Source organism: Toxotes jaculatrix, chromosome 13 (assembly GCF_017976425.1).
Source record: "Toxotes jaculatrix isolate fToxJac2 chromosome 13, fToxJac2.pri, whole genome shotgun sequence".
NCBI lineage: Eukaryota > Metazoa > Chordata > Actinopteri > Toxotidae > Toxotes > Toxotes jaculatrix.
The window spans coordinates 21690281-21708145 of NC_054406.1; the positions used below are offsets into that span (position 1 = coordinate 21690281).

General features: G+C 43.6%; 2 protein-coding genes across 2 annotated transcripts; both read left to right on the top strand.

The window, feature by feature from the left end:
- The first annotated feature begins 1209 nt into the window (after window positions 1-1209).
- On the top strand, window positions 1210-8801 carry gtf2h4 (general transcription factor IIH, polypeptide 4). Its single transcript, XM_041053441.1, has 14 exons — window positions 1210-1346; window positions 1675-1793; window positions 1883-1987; window positions 2938-3069; window positions 3309-3494; window positions 4194-4302; window positions 5052-5120; window positions 5226-5309; window positions 5860-6037; window positions 6248-6378; window positions 6594-6641; window positions 6741-6819; window positions 7583-7644; window positions 8559-8801. The coding sequence occupies exons 2-14, from the start codon at window positions 1678-1680 to the stop codon at window positions 8667-8669; spliced, it is 1410 nt and encodes a 469-aa protein (XP_040909375.1). The 5' UTR covers window positions 1210-1346; window positions 1675-1677; the 3' UTR covers window positions 8670-8801.
- A 1604-nt stretch (window positions 8802-10405) lies between these two features.
- On the top strand, window positions 10406-16665 carry sh3bp5lb (SH3-binding domain protein 5-like, b). The gene is made up of 6 exons (XM_041053444.1): window positions 10406-10855; window positions 11165-11227; window positions 11360-11488; window positions 13830-13991; window positions 15210-15383; window positions 15553-16665. The coding sequence occupies exons 1-6, from the start codon at window positions 10592-10594 to the stop codon at window positions 16159-16161; spliced, it is 1401 nt and encodes a 466-aa protein (XP_040909378.1). The 5' UTR covers window positions 10406-10591; the 3' UTR covers window positions 16162-16665.
- Window positions 16666-17865: the final 1200 nt, after the last annotated feature.

Here is a 17865-nt window from a genome sequence, read left to right on the forward strand (position 1 = left end):
AGAAAGAGAGCAACATTACTTGAAGTCATGTTTGTGTCCAGCTGATAATTGTATGTCCAGTATTCCCTTACTTTTAGCTCTGTTTTTGGTCTCCACCAACTCCTGAGAAAAACAGTGACAGACACAATGTTCCACGTTCCACTACACAAAACAACAAGACTGTTCTGTTGTCTCATCTGCATCCGTTAAATGATCACTCTCCAAACTGAAACAGATCGAAACCCATCTTAGAAACATGTGGAGAAGGAAGGCTGCTCAAAGCAAATCACTCTACAGATGTGTTAAATATGTAAAACATGACCTGTTCCTGTATTTTTATTCCAGAGATGTTTGTTTAAAAAGTAAATCCTTTTTTATACAGAGGCGATGTTATCCTCATATTCTCAATCAGCCTGTATAAAGTCTTAGTGTATAGTCTTAATTGGGGATGTAGCCTTATAGCAAACACACATCATTGTTCTCTGCTGATGGGGGCCTATTGAAGGTATGCGACAGCCTGAATCTGCTGCTGGCGAGGAGTAAAGAGATGACATGGTAAACTTTACTCTCATTACAGGAGATCAAACAGGCTATTTGCAAATCAGGATTAACCTTACCATGAAAAGATCAAACATATTACACTGTGTTAGAGCATGTTAGTGATGCTGCATGGATTTCATTGGAATCACACAACACTGGATGCCAGCCTCTGATATGTGAAAGTGAGTGAAAGCAGTTAATTAGGATTACAAGATGAGAAGATGTGAAACTGAATGAAAGTTCTTTTTTTAGCTGATCCAGTGGGGAGGGTGGGTGGGTTTGTCATTTGCTTTTCAAAACACGTTATTGCTTCTCTATCAAATAGACTATGGATCGTTTAAACAACAGTAAGCAGCTCACACACACACATAAATACATATGGGAGGATTTATTTCAGGTCTCATGTATTGATTAGAATACATTGGTTTTACGCACCACAAATTCAAATTTTGCAACGGATCATCATCCCTTTCATAACAGCTGTGGACCTCTGAGATATTTTTATTCTTAATTTTAAAAGTATAGACTAAGTCTGAGGTCAGAAATCCCAGTCCGCCCTTTCCAAACTCAGGACAGTAGGTGGCGGTACTGCGCCCTTCAAGTTGTTCAATGATCACATTGAAAATAGCTGAAGAGCATCATGACCAATAAGAACGTTCGCATCAAAGTCACATGACCCGAAAACCGGAACACCGTGAGTTAGAGGAGCGAGTGGAAAGACAGACTTCAGTGAAAAGGAGCTAGCAAATGACAATAATGCAGTTATTTTCTATTATAAAATAATTGTATAACCGGAAGTTGCTCGATATTTCAATTCCGTTCTCACGGTAAATAACATCTTTTCCAAACATCCGCTAATAAGCTTATTTCAAGTCCTCTGTCCCCGGTAGTTGCTTTGTTGTCAGTGATTTCCAGAACATAAAATAAACTGTTGCCATACTCAAATTAAAGCTAAACGTTAAATATATTTTTTGCCGACTTAAAGGTTTGATTCAAAGAATACAAAATCTTCATTCAAACATTATTCGATCACTATAGTCGTTTAGAGATTAACTAAGCAACAATAAATTGCTCGATTTTTAAAGGGGATTTGGTGGGACCTGCTGCAGTCGAATCTCACTGTATTTGATGACATTCTTCTTTTATTCTTTGTAGATAATGAAGCTTCGTGTCCAGCTGCAGTGTAAGAATTTACATGAATACCTGAGAGAGCTGAGTCCTGAGATTTTGGACAGACTGTACAACCATCCGGCGACATGTCTGGCTGTCTACAGGTATGATGGCTATGGTTAGGATGCTGATGTGGACACGACTCCTGAGTAATGTGATGCCTAATTTTACACTGTGTTTAATCTTCCACCAGGGAGCTCCCCTCTCTGGCTAAGAATTATGTGATGCGGATGCTGTTCCTGGATCAGCCACTTCCCCAGGCAGCAGTGGCATTGTGGGTGAAAAAAGACAGTCAGAAGTGAGTCACTTACCTTCTCATGTCTTCATTACTCTTGACTGTTGTCCCGCATCATTTTAACTGGAGGCAGCAGTGCTCTGCCTGTACCTGGTCTGCAGAAAGTAAAAGAAGAAACCACATCAACAAACATAGGCTTTTCAGAATTTTCAGACATTGTGGACAAAGGCAGCTACGCAATTTGTACGACTTGTATTTGTTTACAGATGAGTACGTACATGTGGTCTGAGTGATCACTTCTCAGACGCATCTTCAGTGCATCTTAGGTGCATTCAGACCTGTCCTTAGAGCTGTCCCCTTGTGATCCCATCACCCGAGATGCCTGTTAATGCCATGTCTGAACAGGGCCTAAGATAGTGGGACAGGCCCAGGTCTGCCACCTGCTGTGTGTATGAGAGTGTAGAGTCTTCATTGTAGGGATGCACTGATCGGACACACCGGATCAGTGTCAGCGCCGATAGGTCTGAAGGATTAGGTTTTTTTCTAATAATGTGTTGCTGTGTTCCAAAGTGTGCCACACAGCGTTTCCTCTGTCTCCACACTCTGAGGGTCAGCCCTATTATTCCCATCATAATGCCTACCATGTTTTCTTTTTGTAGAATCCCAGGTTAACTTTGAACTTTTCATCACATTCTCTGTGCAGCGCCCCCTTCTATACCTTAGGCTGGACTGAACCTTACATATTATCAGCTGTTCAGGAGCCACGACTGGTCTGTCAGAGATTACAATGGGCTCCACCCATGTGTGCCTGAAGGGTGAAAGCTTTTAACCTTTATTAAGGTGAAAACGAAACAGTGGTTAGAATAACAAACGAAATTCCTTCGGGATTAGCAGCTCTCTGATCATCCATTCAGTGGGAGAAGCACAGTCGACTACACATTTCAGAGTGATAACCGGTGAAGTTCATTGTTTGTGTTTGTTTGTTTGTTTTTGTCTTTGGCTTCTACCTGCAGGGATCATGATGAATGTGTCTCAGTGTTGGCAGGACTCCGCCTTTGGCACAGTCAGCAGCTGCAGGGTGGTCTGCAGGGATACATTTTAAATCCGGTGTTCAAAGATAACCTGCGGATCGCACTGCTCGGCGGGTAGGTCTGCTTCCTGCACACGCACCGTTTAATCACAGGGCAGCAGCAGTTTTCCCTCTCACTCTCTTTGTTCCACACAATAAATTCAGGTACTGCGCACACAAATCTGTGTCGGAGGAAATTTATTGGACCGGTTTGATTTCTAATTTGACAGATTTGAGACTGAAAAGCAGCACTGTAGCTGCAGTTATAACCTGTTGTTTTCCAGTAAAAGTCTCCTCTGCCGTGTCGACTCTCAGGGGCAGGGCGTGGGCCGATGAGGGCAGCACTCTGGGTCCTGACCGCCATGCTCGGGACATAGAGAGTCTCGACCGCTACGCTATGGAGCGCTGGGAGGTCATTCTGCATTTCATGGTGGGTTCTCCCAGTGCTGCTGTCAGTCAGGACCTGGCTCAGCTGCTGGTTCAAGCAGGCCTCATGAAAAGGTACATTACAATAATAGTATAGAGCTCTGATGAATTAAATCTTACACTGTCCCCAGCAATGCATAGCTTGGTCACAATTTTAAAGGATTCTTATCTTAGCTACATAGCTAATTAATATTAACTCCATGAATCGGTTAAAGCACCAACTCTTTGAAATTCCTGCAGCTGAGGCACATGAAAACAAGAACTCTGCAAAAGGATTTTAAAAGACTGAAAAAAATATACATTTACAGAAGTACTTGCAGTAAACCTAGCACACTTGCATTAAATTTCTATAGGCACCAGGGGGCGGTACTGGTGTGACAGTCTGACAGTGGCAGTCCAGTTTAACTGCCTATGCTGGTCATAATGTTTTGACTCATCAGTGTATAAGCAGCAACCACGTTCCAGTCCTGGAAGCAGCTTTCCCTGATGCAACGGATAACAAAATAAGACATGCTAAATCTTAGCCCTGAAGATAATACGCCCAGTTAGCCAGGTATGCTAACAGTAGAAGCTTAAATCTGATCATTCCTTACACTGGTGCTCTGGTGTTTTTGGTTTTGGGTAGGGGATGAAACATTCAGACATTCAGACATTCAGACCGCTGAACTTTAGCTATGGGTTGAATCATGGTTGTGTTAGTGGCACAGAAATGAATGAAGACCTCAGGTTTTGCACTGTACCTCATGTTGTTCTATCATCTTCTCTGCTTGTCAGTGAGGCAGGAGAGGCGCCCTATATCACCTCAGCCGGTTTCCAGTTCCTCCTGCTGGACACAGCCTCTCAGCTGTGGTACTTCACCCTGCAGTACCTCAAAACTGCTCAGGTACCTGTGCATCAAAACAAGCTGCACCACTGGTTATCATCCATTTACCATTCAGACCCTAGAGTGTCTATGGCCTGTCATCAACCTGATTACTACATCTTTAAGCAGAGAGGGCTCTAATCAGTAACATGAACTGCTGCACAGACTGGCTGCTGCAGACTCTTGGGTCATAACGATCCATTTTGAGGATTTCTGCTTCCTGTCAGACTCTTGTTAATGTCCTGTGTGACCCTGATCAGTGCCCTGTTTGTGGAAAAGAATTTAGTAGTAGTAGTAGTAATAATAATAATAATATAATTTTTTTTAAGCTTAACTGCTCAGTGACCGTGTCACAGAGGTGTTCACCAGCCATTTTTCTTGTCAGTTGCCTAGCAACCAGAGCCAGAATTTCCATTGAAGGGGGACTTTAGAAGGTTTTACCAACCTGAAAGGGGGAGATCCTAATCAGTCAGTCCATCACTAATGAGAAATATGAACTAGATATATGAAAAGCCAAATGGGACAGAGAGCTTGATGTAGAGACATCAGATCAGTGATTCCTAGCCCTAACTGTCCTGCATGTCTTTGGACTGTGTGGGGTGAGATTATTATAATTATTATAATTGGCTTTAAAATATTTTTAATGGTAACTATATGTAATTTGTGATGAATCTTGTATTTGTTGTTGTACTGTTTTTTTTTCCTTAAATTATTGGAGAGAATATCTTCTCATATATAGATATCTATATTTCATGCGTTGTCTCTTGCAGTCCAGAGGGATGGACCTGGTGGAGATCTTGTCATTCTTATTCCAGCTCAGCTTCTCCACTCTGGGCAGGGTGAGTGCACAGCTGTTTGCATCTGTTTGACCCTCGGAGTTCTCAGCGTGCACGTGTGTGCTCTTTGTTGTTACTGATCGCGTGTCGCCCCGTGTGTGCCCTCAGGATTACTCAGTGGAGGGCATGAGTGAGTCACTGCTCACCTTCCTGCAGCACCTGCGGGAGTTTGGACTGGTCTTCCAGAGGAAGGTGAGGCTCTGAGAACGAGAGGGGAGATCCACTAACACTTGACAGTTACTGTCAGCACCACTTTTATATCACGTCTTCATATTGTTGGCATACACCAAACTCTACCTGCACCTTTCACCTCTAGAACATGTTAAATTCATTGTTTTTTTTTTTATTCTTGTTCTTATTGCTTAGATATATTTTTAATATATTTTTGCATTTTGGGTTGTGATCATTTGTGCTAACGTTAAAAAAAAATCAAGGATGTTAACTTAAAGTGGGCAACAGACATTTATAATGAAGTTTGCTAGCTGTGGTACTAATCCTGGTTCTGAATTGGATCATTTTTTGCAGCAAAGTGCACTTATTGTAAAAGTAGTAAAAGATTTCTTACTGTTTGACCACTTTTAGGGATTCAGCAATATGTATTTTACTTTGGTTGACTGCAATAGATTTTTCCACCAACTAGTCTGATTTTTGTCTTTTAAGCCACTAAATTACAATTTTAAATCAAATTAAATTTTAATTTTCTGTAATGCTTCTGTCATTTCTTCTTCTGTCTTGTTACCAGAGGAAGTCCAGGCGGTACTACCCCACCAGACTCGCCATCACTCTGGCTGCGGGGGTCACTACCGGCTCCTCCTCCTCCTCCTCTTCCTCCTCCTCCTCCTCCTTGTCTTCCATGCCAGGTGCTGGAGATGCAGGCTTCATAGTGGTGGAGACTAATTATCGTATATATGCCTACACAAGTATGTCTGAGCACCGGGAGCTTTTTGTACTGCATGTTAAAACTAATAGATACATTCCACACAGTGGAATGTGATCATAAAATGCTGAAAATGCTGCTGCACATCACAACTTTTGAAAGGAACGCACAACAGAGCCAGATTTTACGGAATGTGAACTGATGCATTTGTGTGTTTGTGTTTTTATGTTTGCGCCCCCCCCCCCCCTCCCAGGCTCAGAGCTTCAGATTGCCCTGGTGGCCCTCTTCAGTGAAATGCTGTATCGCTTTCCCAATGTCGTGGTGGCTCAGGTTACGAGGGAGTCAGTGCAACAGGCCATCGCCAACGGCATCACTGCGCAGCAGGTGCTCAGCTACTGCAACACACTGCACGAACACAGGGGATGTTCAGCGTATTCAAGGGGGGGGAATCGATAAGTAATGAGAAGCTACACCCAGGGAAGAGCGGGATTCTGTATTTAAACAAAGAAAATCCAGACCGAGGAAAATAACTGAATAAAACTGAATAAAAGTGAAACCTATGTGTTAAAGTGAAATTTTTTTTTTAAATCCTTCTACAGATTATCCACTTTCTGAGGACCAGAGCTCACCCTGTCATGCTCAAACAGGTACATCCAACCTATCCACCACTCCGTCACACTCCCTTCTGATAATAATGACTGGTACATATCTGCACGGTGTCTTAATCCTCCACCTCTGTGCCTCAGACCCCAGTGCTGCCTCCGACCATAACCGATCAGATCCGACTGTGGGAGCTGGAGAGAGACCGACTGCAGTTCACAGAGGGTGAGCACGTTACTGTGTGTGTGTTTGTGTGTCTGCAAACTTCATCATGTTTATGGAAAACAGGTCTTTATTTCGATTTTCCCCCCAATTTATTTAAGTGAAAAACAGTTCTAACTTGCTGCTAATTCAGACCCTTCCTCCGTGTTTTTGCTTGTGGTCCTGATAAATTTCGAAAATTTTAAAATCCATCATTAGAAACAGCGCCTCATGTCATTCTCACCTCTCAGTTAACTTCGAATCAAATCATTTTTTTTTTGATCACGCTTTTCACATTAAAAGCCTCCCGGTGGTTCAAAGGGAAAATGACTTTAAATGTGAAACATCCACAGGAAGCGTCAGGTTTAACTGATCGTAGCGTGACAGTGATAAAAAAACCGCAGCATGTGAATGAAAACGGTGTTTAAATTCAAATTTAAAGTGAGGACGACATGACACAGTTGATGTACTAATGGAAATAGTGCTGCAGAAACATTATATTGAATGTAGCCATGTGGGGCATTATAATACAGCTCACCACCCCACCCTCTCTGTAAGGCTGCTGAAAACTGATTCATGTCTCAGGCCGTCTTTATTGCTCCTGCCTGAGGATCGTGACTGACAGATACTGGCCTCCTCCCTCTGTTGACAGAGCTCAGTCAATAGAGCTGAGCTGTAACCCTTGCGGTCTGAGCCGTTGTACTCCGTGATGAGTGTTGATGTTGTGCTGGCTTCTAACCTCATTCCTCACCTGTCTGTGTGTTGTTGATGTCCGTGTCTCCTTCAGGGGTGCTCTATAACCAGTTCCTCTCCCAGGCTGACTTTGAGGTGCTACGAGACCGAGCTCAGGTGGGTAGGATTTTTCTTTCCTAACTGAAAAATGAAAACACAGATGAGCCAAAGCGTAGTGACCACTCACAAATGAAGCAGATAACGCTGATTAGCTCTTGAGGTGCTCCCTCACCAGATTACCACACTGATCTTCAGAGGTCTTGTGGAGTCCACGCCTTAGTGGTCTGTAGCTGTCCCACAGCATAATACACAGGGGTGGTCATAGTGTTTTGGCTCATCTGTGTATTTTTATAATCAGTATTATATCGATTTGATTTGATTTTTATCTTAGACAAACATTTCTAAGCTTATAAAAACAGCTGTGTGGATTTTAAAGCTTGCTCATGCTCGTTGCCCCATTGGACTTATTTTTAGTGATGATGCTTCTCTCTGTGATTTTATGTGTGTATAATATTATAACTGTTAGAAGTGATTACCATAGCTACAAAAATAAGCCCACAAAGTATAAAAAGCTATAGTTTTCCTCAAAGAGACAGCAAAGGATAATAAAAACCAGTGATCCACCAGGGAGGGTGGATGAGTTTGATCTTTTCATTCAGTGCGTTCCTTTCCTTGGTTACTCTTGTCCTTATGCATATCCTCTTCTTCTTCTATGCATGCTATTACTGCGTGCTGTTGTGATGATCCAGTCATTTCTGCAGGGATTATTGAACCCATCCAATATGAACCACATGTTGTGTACCTTCACCAACAGCTCTAGACAATGATCCATCCCCTCCACCTCCTCGACCTTTTTAAACTCACCGCTGCTCTATTACCGTTTCATGACATAATCAAGTCCTTGCAGTCACAGTAGTTTCTGTCAGATGACCTTTGGACCTCTCTAATGAAATCTATGTCAGTGAAGTGCCCATACTGTGCGTTACTCTAGTAGCCCGCTGCCGTTTAATGATGTTGTTGCTGCCGTGCAGGGTCTGGGCTGTCTGGTGTGGCAGGACGTGGCTCACAGGGTGATGGTGGTGACACCGCAGGGACACAGCGAGGTCAAGAGGTTCTGGAAACGGCAGAAGTCGCACACGTAAACGTTGAAGAAGAAAACGTGCACGTCTGCTCCTTCTTATTTCCTTTTTTGAGTAGTTTTGTAACTTGCAGATAAACCAATGATTAAATATTGTCTTCTATACTACAAATAAAGCAAATCATTTCTAAATATGGATTTGGGTTATATCATTCTGACTGTGTTAGTTGAAGGTACTCTGTTGAACAACACTTTAGAGGAACACATCAAAAAGTACATGATTTCTCAACTTTTTTCACATTTCAGTGTTTAAGCTTTTCACCCGGGTCTCAGCCGTCCAGTATCTGACTTGAGAATCATCAGACCTCACGATGAAACCAAAAGTCCCCAATGTCCCCCACACTTTCACACTTAATGGGGTCCTTCCCAGGAGGTCTGAGACTTTCAGTGGACGCCCAAAACCAAAAAAATTCATTGAGTCCACAACGAGCCTCAAACAAACTTCCTGTGAACTTTCAAAGAAACTGCTTAGTGAGCAAACTTCACCAAAGACCTGGGTTTTTCCTTCTCGTTTTCAACTCGTCTGTCTGTCTCTGTCAAACTCAATACTCTTAAAAAAAAACCCACTCATGTTTGTAAGAGGAGGCAGGCCCTTAAAGTCCCCCTCCAGTCCAGCACCTCTTGGCCTGAGATCATTATATCCCTTAATGCTGAAAAACCTTTGATCGGGTATTTGTGGTGTTTTTGCTTCAGTGATCCAAATGAAAGAGAAATACAATCTTGATAACAACTACTTAAGATATTTCGACATAAGAAACATTGACTGCTGGTACAACTTCCCCTTCACCGAATAATCCTTGTCAGTGTGGTTAGTCATGCTTGTCTTGCTTCCCCTCTCTTTATCTTTTTGTTAAAGATCAATGAGGGTAGGTGGAATTCAGTTCTGAACATTTTTCATCCACTTGTGCAAAACACTTTTAATTGCTTTTATTTTTTAATTGTGAGAATTGAATTGAGAATTTGCCATCTGCTGTGTATCGTGGCATAAACTGGATCCCTTGTCCACAGAGTTTCTGAAATTGCCCTCTCGGGTCACAGTTCTCTCAAAGGTGTTTAGGACCCCTTTCAATGCATCTCCCACCATAACATTTGGAGTAACTGCTAAAGAAACTAATCTTCTACCATATAATTAACTGTGCCTTTGTGATTGGGACCTAATGCAGTTTTTAGAGAAGGTTAGATTGGCTCTGACCTTGGCATTCTACGGATAAATTGTATAAGGGCTGGCTGCCATCCATTCATCACCCATAAAAAGCCTTTTTTTTAAATTAATTTATTTTATCTTACACTGCATTTGTTTTATACAGAAGAAAAAAATAGAATTATGAGTTTTCTCAGAATTCTGACTTTTTCCTGTAGAATTCTAACTTTAAACTCACAACTCTTTTATTATTATTATTATTATTATTATTATTATTGTTGTTGTTGTTGTTGTTGTTGTTGTTGTTGTTGTTGATCATGTTATTTCAAATAAATTGTTTCACTTGGCCCTAATCCATATCTGTAGAGGGCTTGAGGCAATCACTGTTCAGGACCCCCAGCTGACTTGAACCAGCTCTGGTCACAGACTACATTTATTATTGGGGGAAAAAAAAATAAAATAAGTGCATTATTTATTAATTAAATATTAATAAACACAACTAAAGTATTCTGAGAATTGCAAACAAACGGAGCACGGAGGAGAGACGCGGAGTGCTGCTGGTGTCATGTGCAGCCTGAATGACTGAAGCAGCCCAGCTTGCCTGATGTTAGCGGCTAACAGCCCACACTGCTGGTTGTACTGGAGGCACGGAGGCGTTTGAATACTTAAAGTACTGGGTGTTTTCCAGCAGCTTTCTTTACCGGTAGCGTAAACGCGGACAAGGCATTGAACCAGGGAGGCTAACATAAGAAAAAAATAAAGGGCAGCCCACCGACAGGCCGCAAATGGAGCCGGGGACCTCGCGTGAAATTCCGAGCCGTGCGGGGTGCCCTAAACCGGCCGGTTTGCGGGAGGAGACCCCGGGGAAGGAGGCGAAGGGCGGAGAGGGGAGCAGCGTCATGATGAAGCGGAGAGGAGCGGACACAGACACCGCGGAGGAGGTGAAGGCGCCTTGGGAGGAGGATGATGGAGATGCTGAGAAACAGGTTCAAACCGAAGAGGGAGAGGATGCTGGCAAATACGAGGAGGAACTGGACCCAAGAATTCAGGCATGTTACACAGTAATTATTGTTACTGATACATGTAGCCTGTTATTTTTATTTTACACACAGCATCCAGTTTTCTAATAGTCCATAAGGCATATTTAGGCATAAATATGAAAATGGACGTGTCTCCAGCCCGCTCCTTCCACAGGTTGGTGCCAGGGATGGGCAACCTCAAGCCCCACGTCTGTGGGCTGCAGCATCCCTCCACTGAACACTTCAGCATGCAGCTTTAAATTCCATCATCTTAACAGCTTTTCTGTTCACATCCTGCTTTAAATGTAAATCATCTTCTCCTCCCCTCTGTGTTTCCAGGAGGAGCTGGAGCACCTCAACCAGGCCAGCGACGAGATCAACAAGCTGGAGCTGCAGCTGGACGTGAGAAAGTTGTTCATGTTTCGCAGACAGTGTTTGTACTGTGGTCACAACCTCAGCTGCCACACAGTGTCATGGCACGGCTCGCTGAATGTCACAGACCATGTTTTGGTTGTGTGTGTGTCTGTCCCTCAGGATGCCAGGTCCAGCTACAGGAGGATTCTCACTGATTCTGCCCGGAAGCTCAACGCTCAGGGCTCCCAGCTCGGTGCCTGCATTGAGAAAGCGAGGCCCTACTACGAAGCCCGCAGACTGGCCAAAGAGGTGCGTGTTACGGGTGCACACAAGTCCTCGTGGTTATCAGGATGAGAGATCCACTCTCAGATGGGAATTTTGTTAGTTCTACTGTGTTTAAACTAGCACAGATAAGATAAAGATGAACAGTGTGCTGGTGAACAAGTGGGTGAATCTAATTGGCTGCTCCTCAGTGCGGAGAACAGGTAGCTGTGGTAACGCCAGGTGAGCAGGAACAACGGAGAGTGAGCAGGTCTGTTCAAACAGACCTCAGTAAATCCAGTCAGCGTGTGCTGTATCACTGCAGAGCAGAGGGACCCAGGGACTGTGGACACCTAAGCAGTGCTTTGTCCACTAACCTTGTGATCAACAGGATCATATATATGTATACAACACACATATGTATATATAGTACACAACAAACTGTACGAACATAACTGTACGCAACAGAGACGGTGACAGCCGGAGCTTCAAAAAGCTTAGAGGACCAAAAAAAAACAAAAAACATATTTTTTCCTTTTTAAGTTATTATTTAAACAGCTGCAGAGCGTGAGCCCACAGTCTGAAGCATCCTGCTGCTTCTCCTGATCCTGAGATCTCAGGGCTGTGGGAGACAGAGGTCAGGATCCTCGCTATGATCTGTGGTTTAAAACATTAAACAAAAATAGCTTAGGAGTGAACTTGTATGTGTATCTGTCCTTCCTGTATACATATGTTAAGATGTGTGATATTTCCAGCAGCATATTACCCAGTTCTTCTGTTAAGCACTGCAGAAAGTGTAGTATAATACAATACAATTCAACAGGAGCAAAAATGAAAGTTTCCAAAATGGATTGATAAATAATTGATAATAAACCTAAAGCACTTTTACTAGTTGTAATATCATTAATATTAATATATTACTTATTAAACACATTGCCACCATCCACTGTTGTGATTCCAGTATGCATTGCAGCACACTTTATCTGTGGAGAGGAATAAATATTTGCTTGGTGGTACACAAATAAAAAGGTTTACAAATGTGTATGTTAGTTGAATTTTGTCTCCATGTCAGTGGACAAATATCACCCAACCCAAGGCAGTGATCAGAAAAGAGACACGGCCTCTGAAGAACGACACACAGTGACAGGTCAGAATCACAAAGTTGCACACACGCGCACAAAATATATAGAATTAATAGGTTTTAGAAAGTAAATACACATAGGTAGCTTTTAACATGTAATGCATTCATGTTGGGGGGTATTTTCCTGTAAGTATCAGATCATAACATTTTATGTGTGTATCATGAAATTTCTGTAACATTGAGACTTTTTTTTCTCTTTTTCATTGTGACTGTAACAACATAAAAATGTAGTCGTAACACATATGTTGCCTCTCCAATGTCAATAAGTGACAGCTGAGCTTGAATGATCGGTCTGGAACGAAACCTAATTGATTACGTAAAACTTTTAACCCTTGAAGGAGCAGGGCGTGAGTGGCAGTCACGTTCGATCAGCGTGCCGAGGAGTCATTTGAAACTGTAATTGAACTAATGAAAATTGCGTGGAGGAAGAGCAGAGGTCTAATTGAAAGCAATAAAGCAAATAATAGATTATTAATCTGAACGGTTAAGCGCTGTCATTTGTAGTTATAAAAATGCAAATTAGAAAACGAGGCAAACGCCATCCGTGTTAGATCAGCGGCGTTCAGATTTCAACAGCCTTTCGCATTTTGTGATGCAGTCATTTTTCTTTCAGCAGCTAGTTTGCACACGTTGTCCTGTCATGTGTGAAATAATATGTTCAGAGTTGTTCCAATTGGCCACAGCCGTAAACAATGTTGTTTGATTATGGAGATAACGGAGCGTATTTGTGGGCAGTTGGTTAGTGGAGGACATTTGTAATGTTGACCTCAGCAGTTGTGTAAAATCAACTGACCTTAAATCTGGCAGCAGATGTTAGATGTAGCTACAGGATCCAGGTAAATTGGTCGTCCGCAAATACCTTCTGAAAACTGAGCTCCAAAATTGGATGTTTGATCAAGGGAGATGTGGTTCTATATTCGCTTTATTAGGAACGCCTGGCTAATACTGGGTGGGGCACAGAAACAAAAAAGATTGATTGGTATAAAGTGAGCCAAGCTAACATTCCCCACACCATCACACCACCACCACCACCAGCCTGGACTGTTGACACAAGGCAGGTTGGGTCCATGGATTCATGCTGATTCATCTGTCCAGTTTTGGTGAGGTTGTGCCCAAGGGTGGAGTTACCACAATGACAGAGTTCATCTAAAGATTCTTCGAGTGATCAAAAGCCTTTGAATGATGGAACTGTTTTATAGTGACAGTAGATGTAATGATTGCTGCTGCTGCTGCTGTCTGTTCCCACAGGCCCAACAGGAGACCCAGAAGGCAGCCCTGAGATATGAGAGGGCTGTATCCATGCACACTGCTGCCAGAGAGATGGTGTATGTGGCGGAGCAGGGCCTCTTGGCTGACAGGAACACCATGGACCCCACCTGGCAGGAAATGCTTAACCACGCCACCGCCAAGGTACACACCTGGGTTTCTCCTGGTCCCTGGGGTTTTTGGTATATTTTATGGAGGCAAAATTTAGAGGAATTTTAGCCAAGAAAAGGCATTTTCCAATTTTTTACCCCCGTGACAAACTGGCTACCTGTCCAGGCTCTGTCCCCGCTTCTCACCCAGTGTCAGCTGGGATCGGCTGCAGCTCCCCCCTAAACCTCTAAAAAGGATCAGCGGGTATAGCTTGAGGAAATTCTCAGCTGGGTCACTCTAGGACAAACAGCTCCTTGAATGAATATCCAATATTCCTTTGTAGCCATAGGGAAGATTTTAGTAGCATGGATCAAAGAGGGCCAATCTCCTTTTTCCTCCGTGTTAAACTTTAAAGGTCATATCGTGCAGTTGTGATTTTAATGATTGATGGTGACTGGGAACGGAGCCTGCAGAGTTCAGCTAGAGCTGCTTTTTGTTGTGTATGAATTTTGAAAAATATATATATAAAAAAAAAAAAGGTACAGAGCCCAAATACCAAACCCTCTGTCTGTACAAAGGAAGTGTGTTACTACACCCTCTGATGCTTTATCAGGACAGTACTGTACTGCAGGAAGTAGGACTGCATACTGCTCTGACAGTGGACAGAGAGAGGCAGTAACAAAGAGGACTTGTAGTACATCCTACAGCAACATCATGACCCAGAACATTAGAACCTTAAACCGCATGGAGCTGGTTGAATTAATGCAGGTTCACGTCCACTGCTGTCTTGTGAATAGTAGGGGAGATGGTTTGTGAAGACAAAGAGCTGGTGGAGCCAGCTCTCCACTCATTGTCATTAAAACACTGCAGAAGAAGAAGGTGGAATTAAATGAGTCAAACCTCAGGTGGTGTAGAAAGTGTAGAAAACATGATGGAAGTATGGTATTTATAAATGTTTCATGTGCCAGATTTAGGGAATGTAACAGTGTCATAATCATTGTCCTCCTGTTTTCAGTCTCTTTAGGTCACATGCTTCATGTATGTCATGATTTATTGGCTGAGTCTGTTTCCCTTTCGTCGATGGACACACGCGTCCTGTGACACCTGTGCTTTTCCTGTCATGACAAGTCAAAATGTCTTTCGGGGGGGGGGGAATGTTATGATGAGTATCCACCTACATATCCTGAGCCGCGGATATGCAGACGGTAATGTGTTATTAATGTGATGATGCCGTGTTCCTGCTCTCAGTCGCGTTTTTTCTGTGCTGCTCAGGTGAACGAGGCGGAGGAGGAGCGCCTCCACAGTGAGCGCGAGCACCAGCGGGTCACACAGCTCTGCCAGGATGCAGAGGCTCGAGTCCAGACCCTCCAGAAAGCCCTGAAGAAGGTCATCCTCAAGTCCAAACCGTACTTTGAACTCAAGGCTCAGTTCAATCACATTCTGGAGGTGCGTCCTTTTTTGGTTTTTCTTTTTTATTGCAGTATAAAACATACACTGTGTTCATGTGGCGCTGCTATGTGTGGTCCTGTCTTACAGGCTGCATCAGTCTGTAGCATCATCAGCCTAATGAATGTCTCACTCTGAGCTTTGCTGACTTGCTTTAACCGGTTTTCAGGAGCATAAGGCCAAAGTGGTTCAGCTGGAGGAGCAGGTGGCTAAAGTAAAAACACGTTACTCTGTGGCCCTGCGGAACCTGGAGCAGATCAGTGAGCAGATTCACGCACAGAGGGGGCGAATCAGGGCCAACAGGGGGCGTCCTGCAGTCTGCGGGGGGCGGAGCTCCCCCGTGGGCGCCGAGGCCGAGGTCAGAGCCACCGTCGGGATTCACGTCAGCGCGGTTGGAGGGATAGAGAGCGACTGGGCCGACGGCGAGAAAACTCGGCTGTGGGTGGAGAGGCACAGGGAGAGCGGCTGGGGCCAGAGGGAGCGGCTGGAGGCGGAGCAGGCCGGCTCGGACTGCATGTCAGTCATCAGCCTGCAGACCATCGCCTCCGACCTGGAAAAGTGCGACTCAGTGGAGCACCTCGGTGACCTGAGCGACGCCGGGAGCGTGCAGCTGGGTGAAGAGTGGGAGCACAGCAGGAAGCCGAACGAGACGCCGGCCAGCAGGGAGGTGGCGACCCAGGGGCCCCAGCAGGAGAGAGCCCACCAGGAGAAGGCAGTGGCTAGCAAAGAAAAGCAGGAGAGCTTTGTCAAGCAGCACTACAGAAGTGTTAGTCTATGATAATCAGCAAGAGGAGGAAGCTGATGAGTGGTGAGGATAAGGATCATGGTGAGTGTATGATGGGGGATCAGAGAGAGAGACAGAAAGCACCCTGAGTCAGAGCTGGTAGGTTGACAGTGATTGACACTGTGCCGCACTGACACTGCAGTTAGGAATAGGAGGGCGGGTTGGCAGGTACACTGGCTGCACACTAATGAATCTCTGCGTGGCAGCAATAAACTGAGAGAGCAGTCCTGCAGAGAGCACTGACCTCTCCTCACACTTTGCAGCGTCTGATCCAGTCTCTTGCTCCACACACTGAAACGTCAACCACAGCGCATTAGGGAAAACGAATCACTGCAGGCAACGAAACAGGCCATTTAGAGACAATGCAAACACAAGCTGGTGTTTGAGTCACACATCTGGTTTTCTAATGCCCCCCCCCCCGCAAACCATTTAAAAAAAAGCGGCTCACCATGTTGACACGGTGTCGGTTGATGTTGGTTTGCTCCAGGGATGAGACGAGCTTGTTTGAAGGGTAAGTCAGGATTGAGATAAGTGGGTTTATTTTTGTAGCCTTGGCCATTGTTTGTATCATTCATGAGATCACACTGAACAATGGCTGAAATATGGGAACACACTGACATTGTTAATATTACACATGGCAAGAAACATGACCAGCCAGACATTGCGCAAACTATATGTATAGATACATATATATGAGTGTGTGTGTGTGTGTGTGAAAATGTACGTAAACTCAAAGAGTTTTGGAGAACATACACACATACATATCTATATTTGATGCAGGAGCATGTTTTTACATTTACATACTTTTGGTTCTGTTTTTGGTCGCCTCCACTTGAAATATAGCAGATTGTATAACGTCAGCTGCGGTAATGTCAAAGAGGCGTTGAAGTGAGCTACCTTCTACTATGTCTGGCTAAATAACAGCACTGTTTGCACAGTCAGGAGACTTGCTGGGCAAGGGGTTAGGGTCGGGGGTCACAGTTACATGTTACTGTTCACCTTTGTTTTCTCCTCCAGGTAAGTTCAGCTGACTCAGAGGTTTGTTTCTAACCCGTCTGATTGGCTGGCTGCTTGTGTTTCTTGATCCGACAGGCTTTGTTTTTAGTGATGTTGCCAAATCTCCAAAAAATAAAAATAAAATAAAGGGGAACAGAGCAAGATATTACATATTTAGCATCATCTTAATGAACCCTAAATAATGAAACAAAAGGTTTGAGTCTAAGGCCTTATCTTTGCTCACTATATTAAGAGTTTTTATTTAAAATAATGTGATTAAATTCTATTATTCCATTGCCTTATAGAGCGACTATAACCATATGTCCTCAGCTGCATTTTTGAATACACTCACTTGGCCATTAGGAACAGCTAGAATGGAAAAACTAATACAGCCTAATACAACAGTCCTGCATTAAACCCTCCCATGTTTCAGAGGTGCTGATTCACCACAAACTGCATCAGACTGCATCCTCCAAAATGATGAAACAGTTGAATCAACACCTCTCTAAAAGAGTTCCAACCAAAAACCGAACATTAGAACCTTCATAAAGGCATATTAACTGTGGGACTTTGGCATTAGACTGCATTCATTTTAGCTGCGTATCTAATAAACTCCCAACAGAGTGTAAATGTGTCCTGATAAGATCATCAGCTGAGTGCAGTTTAATGGAGGTATTATTGCACCACAGAGATACTAACTGA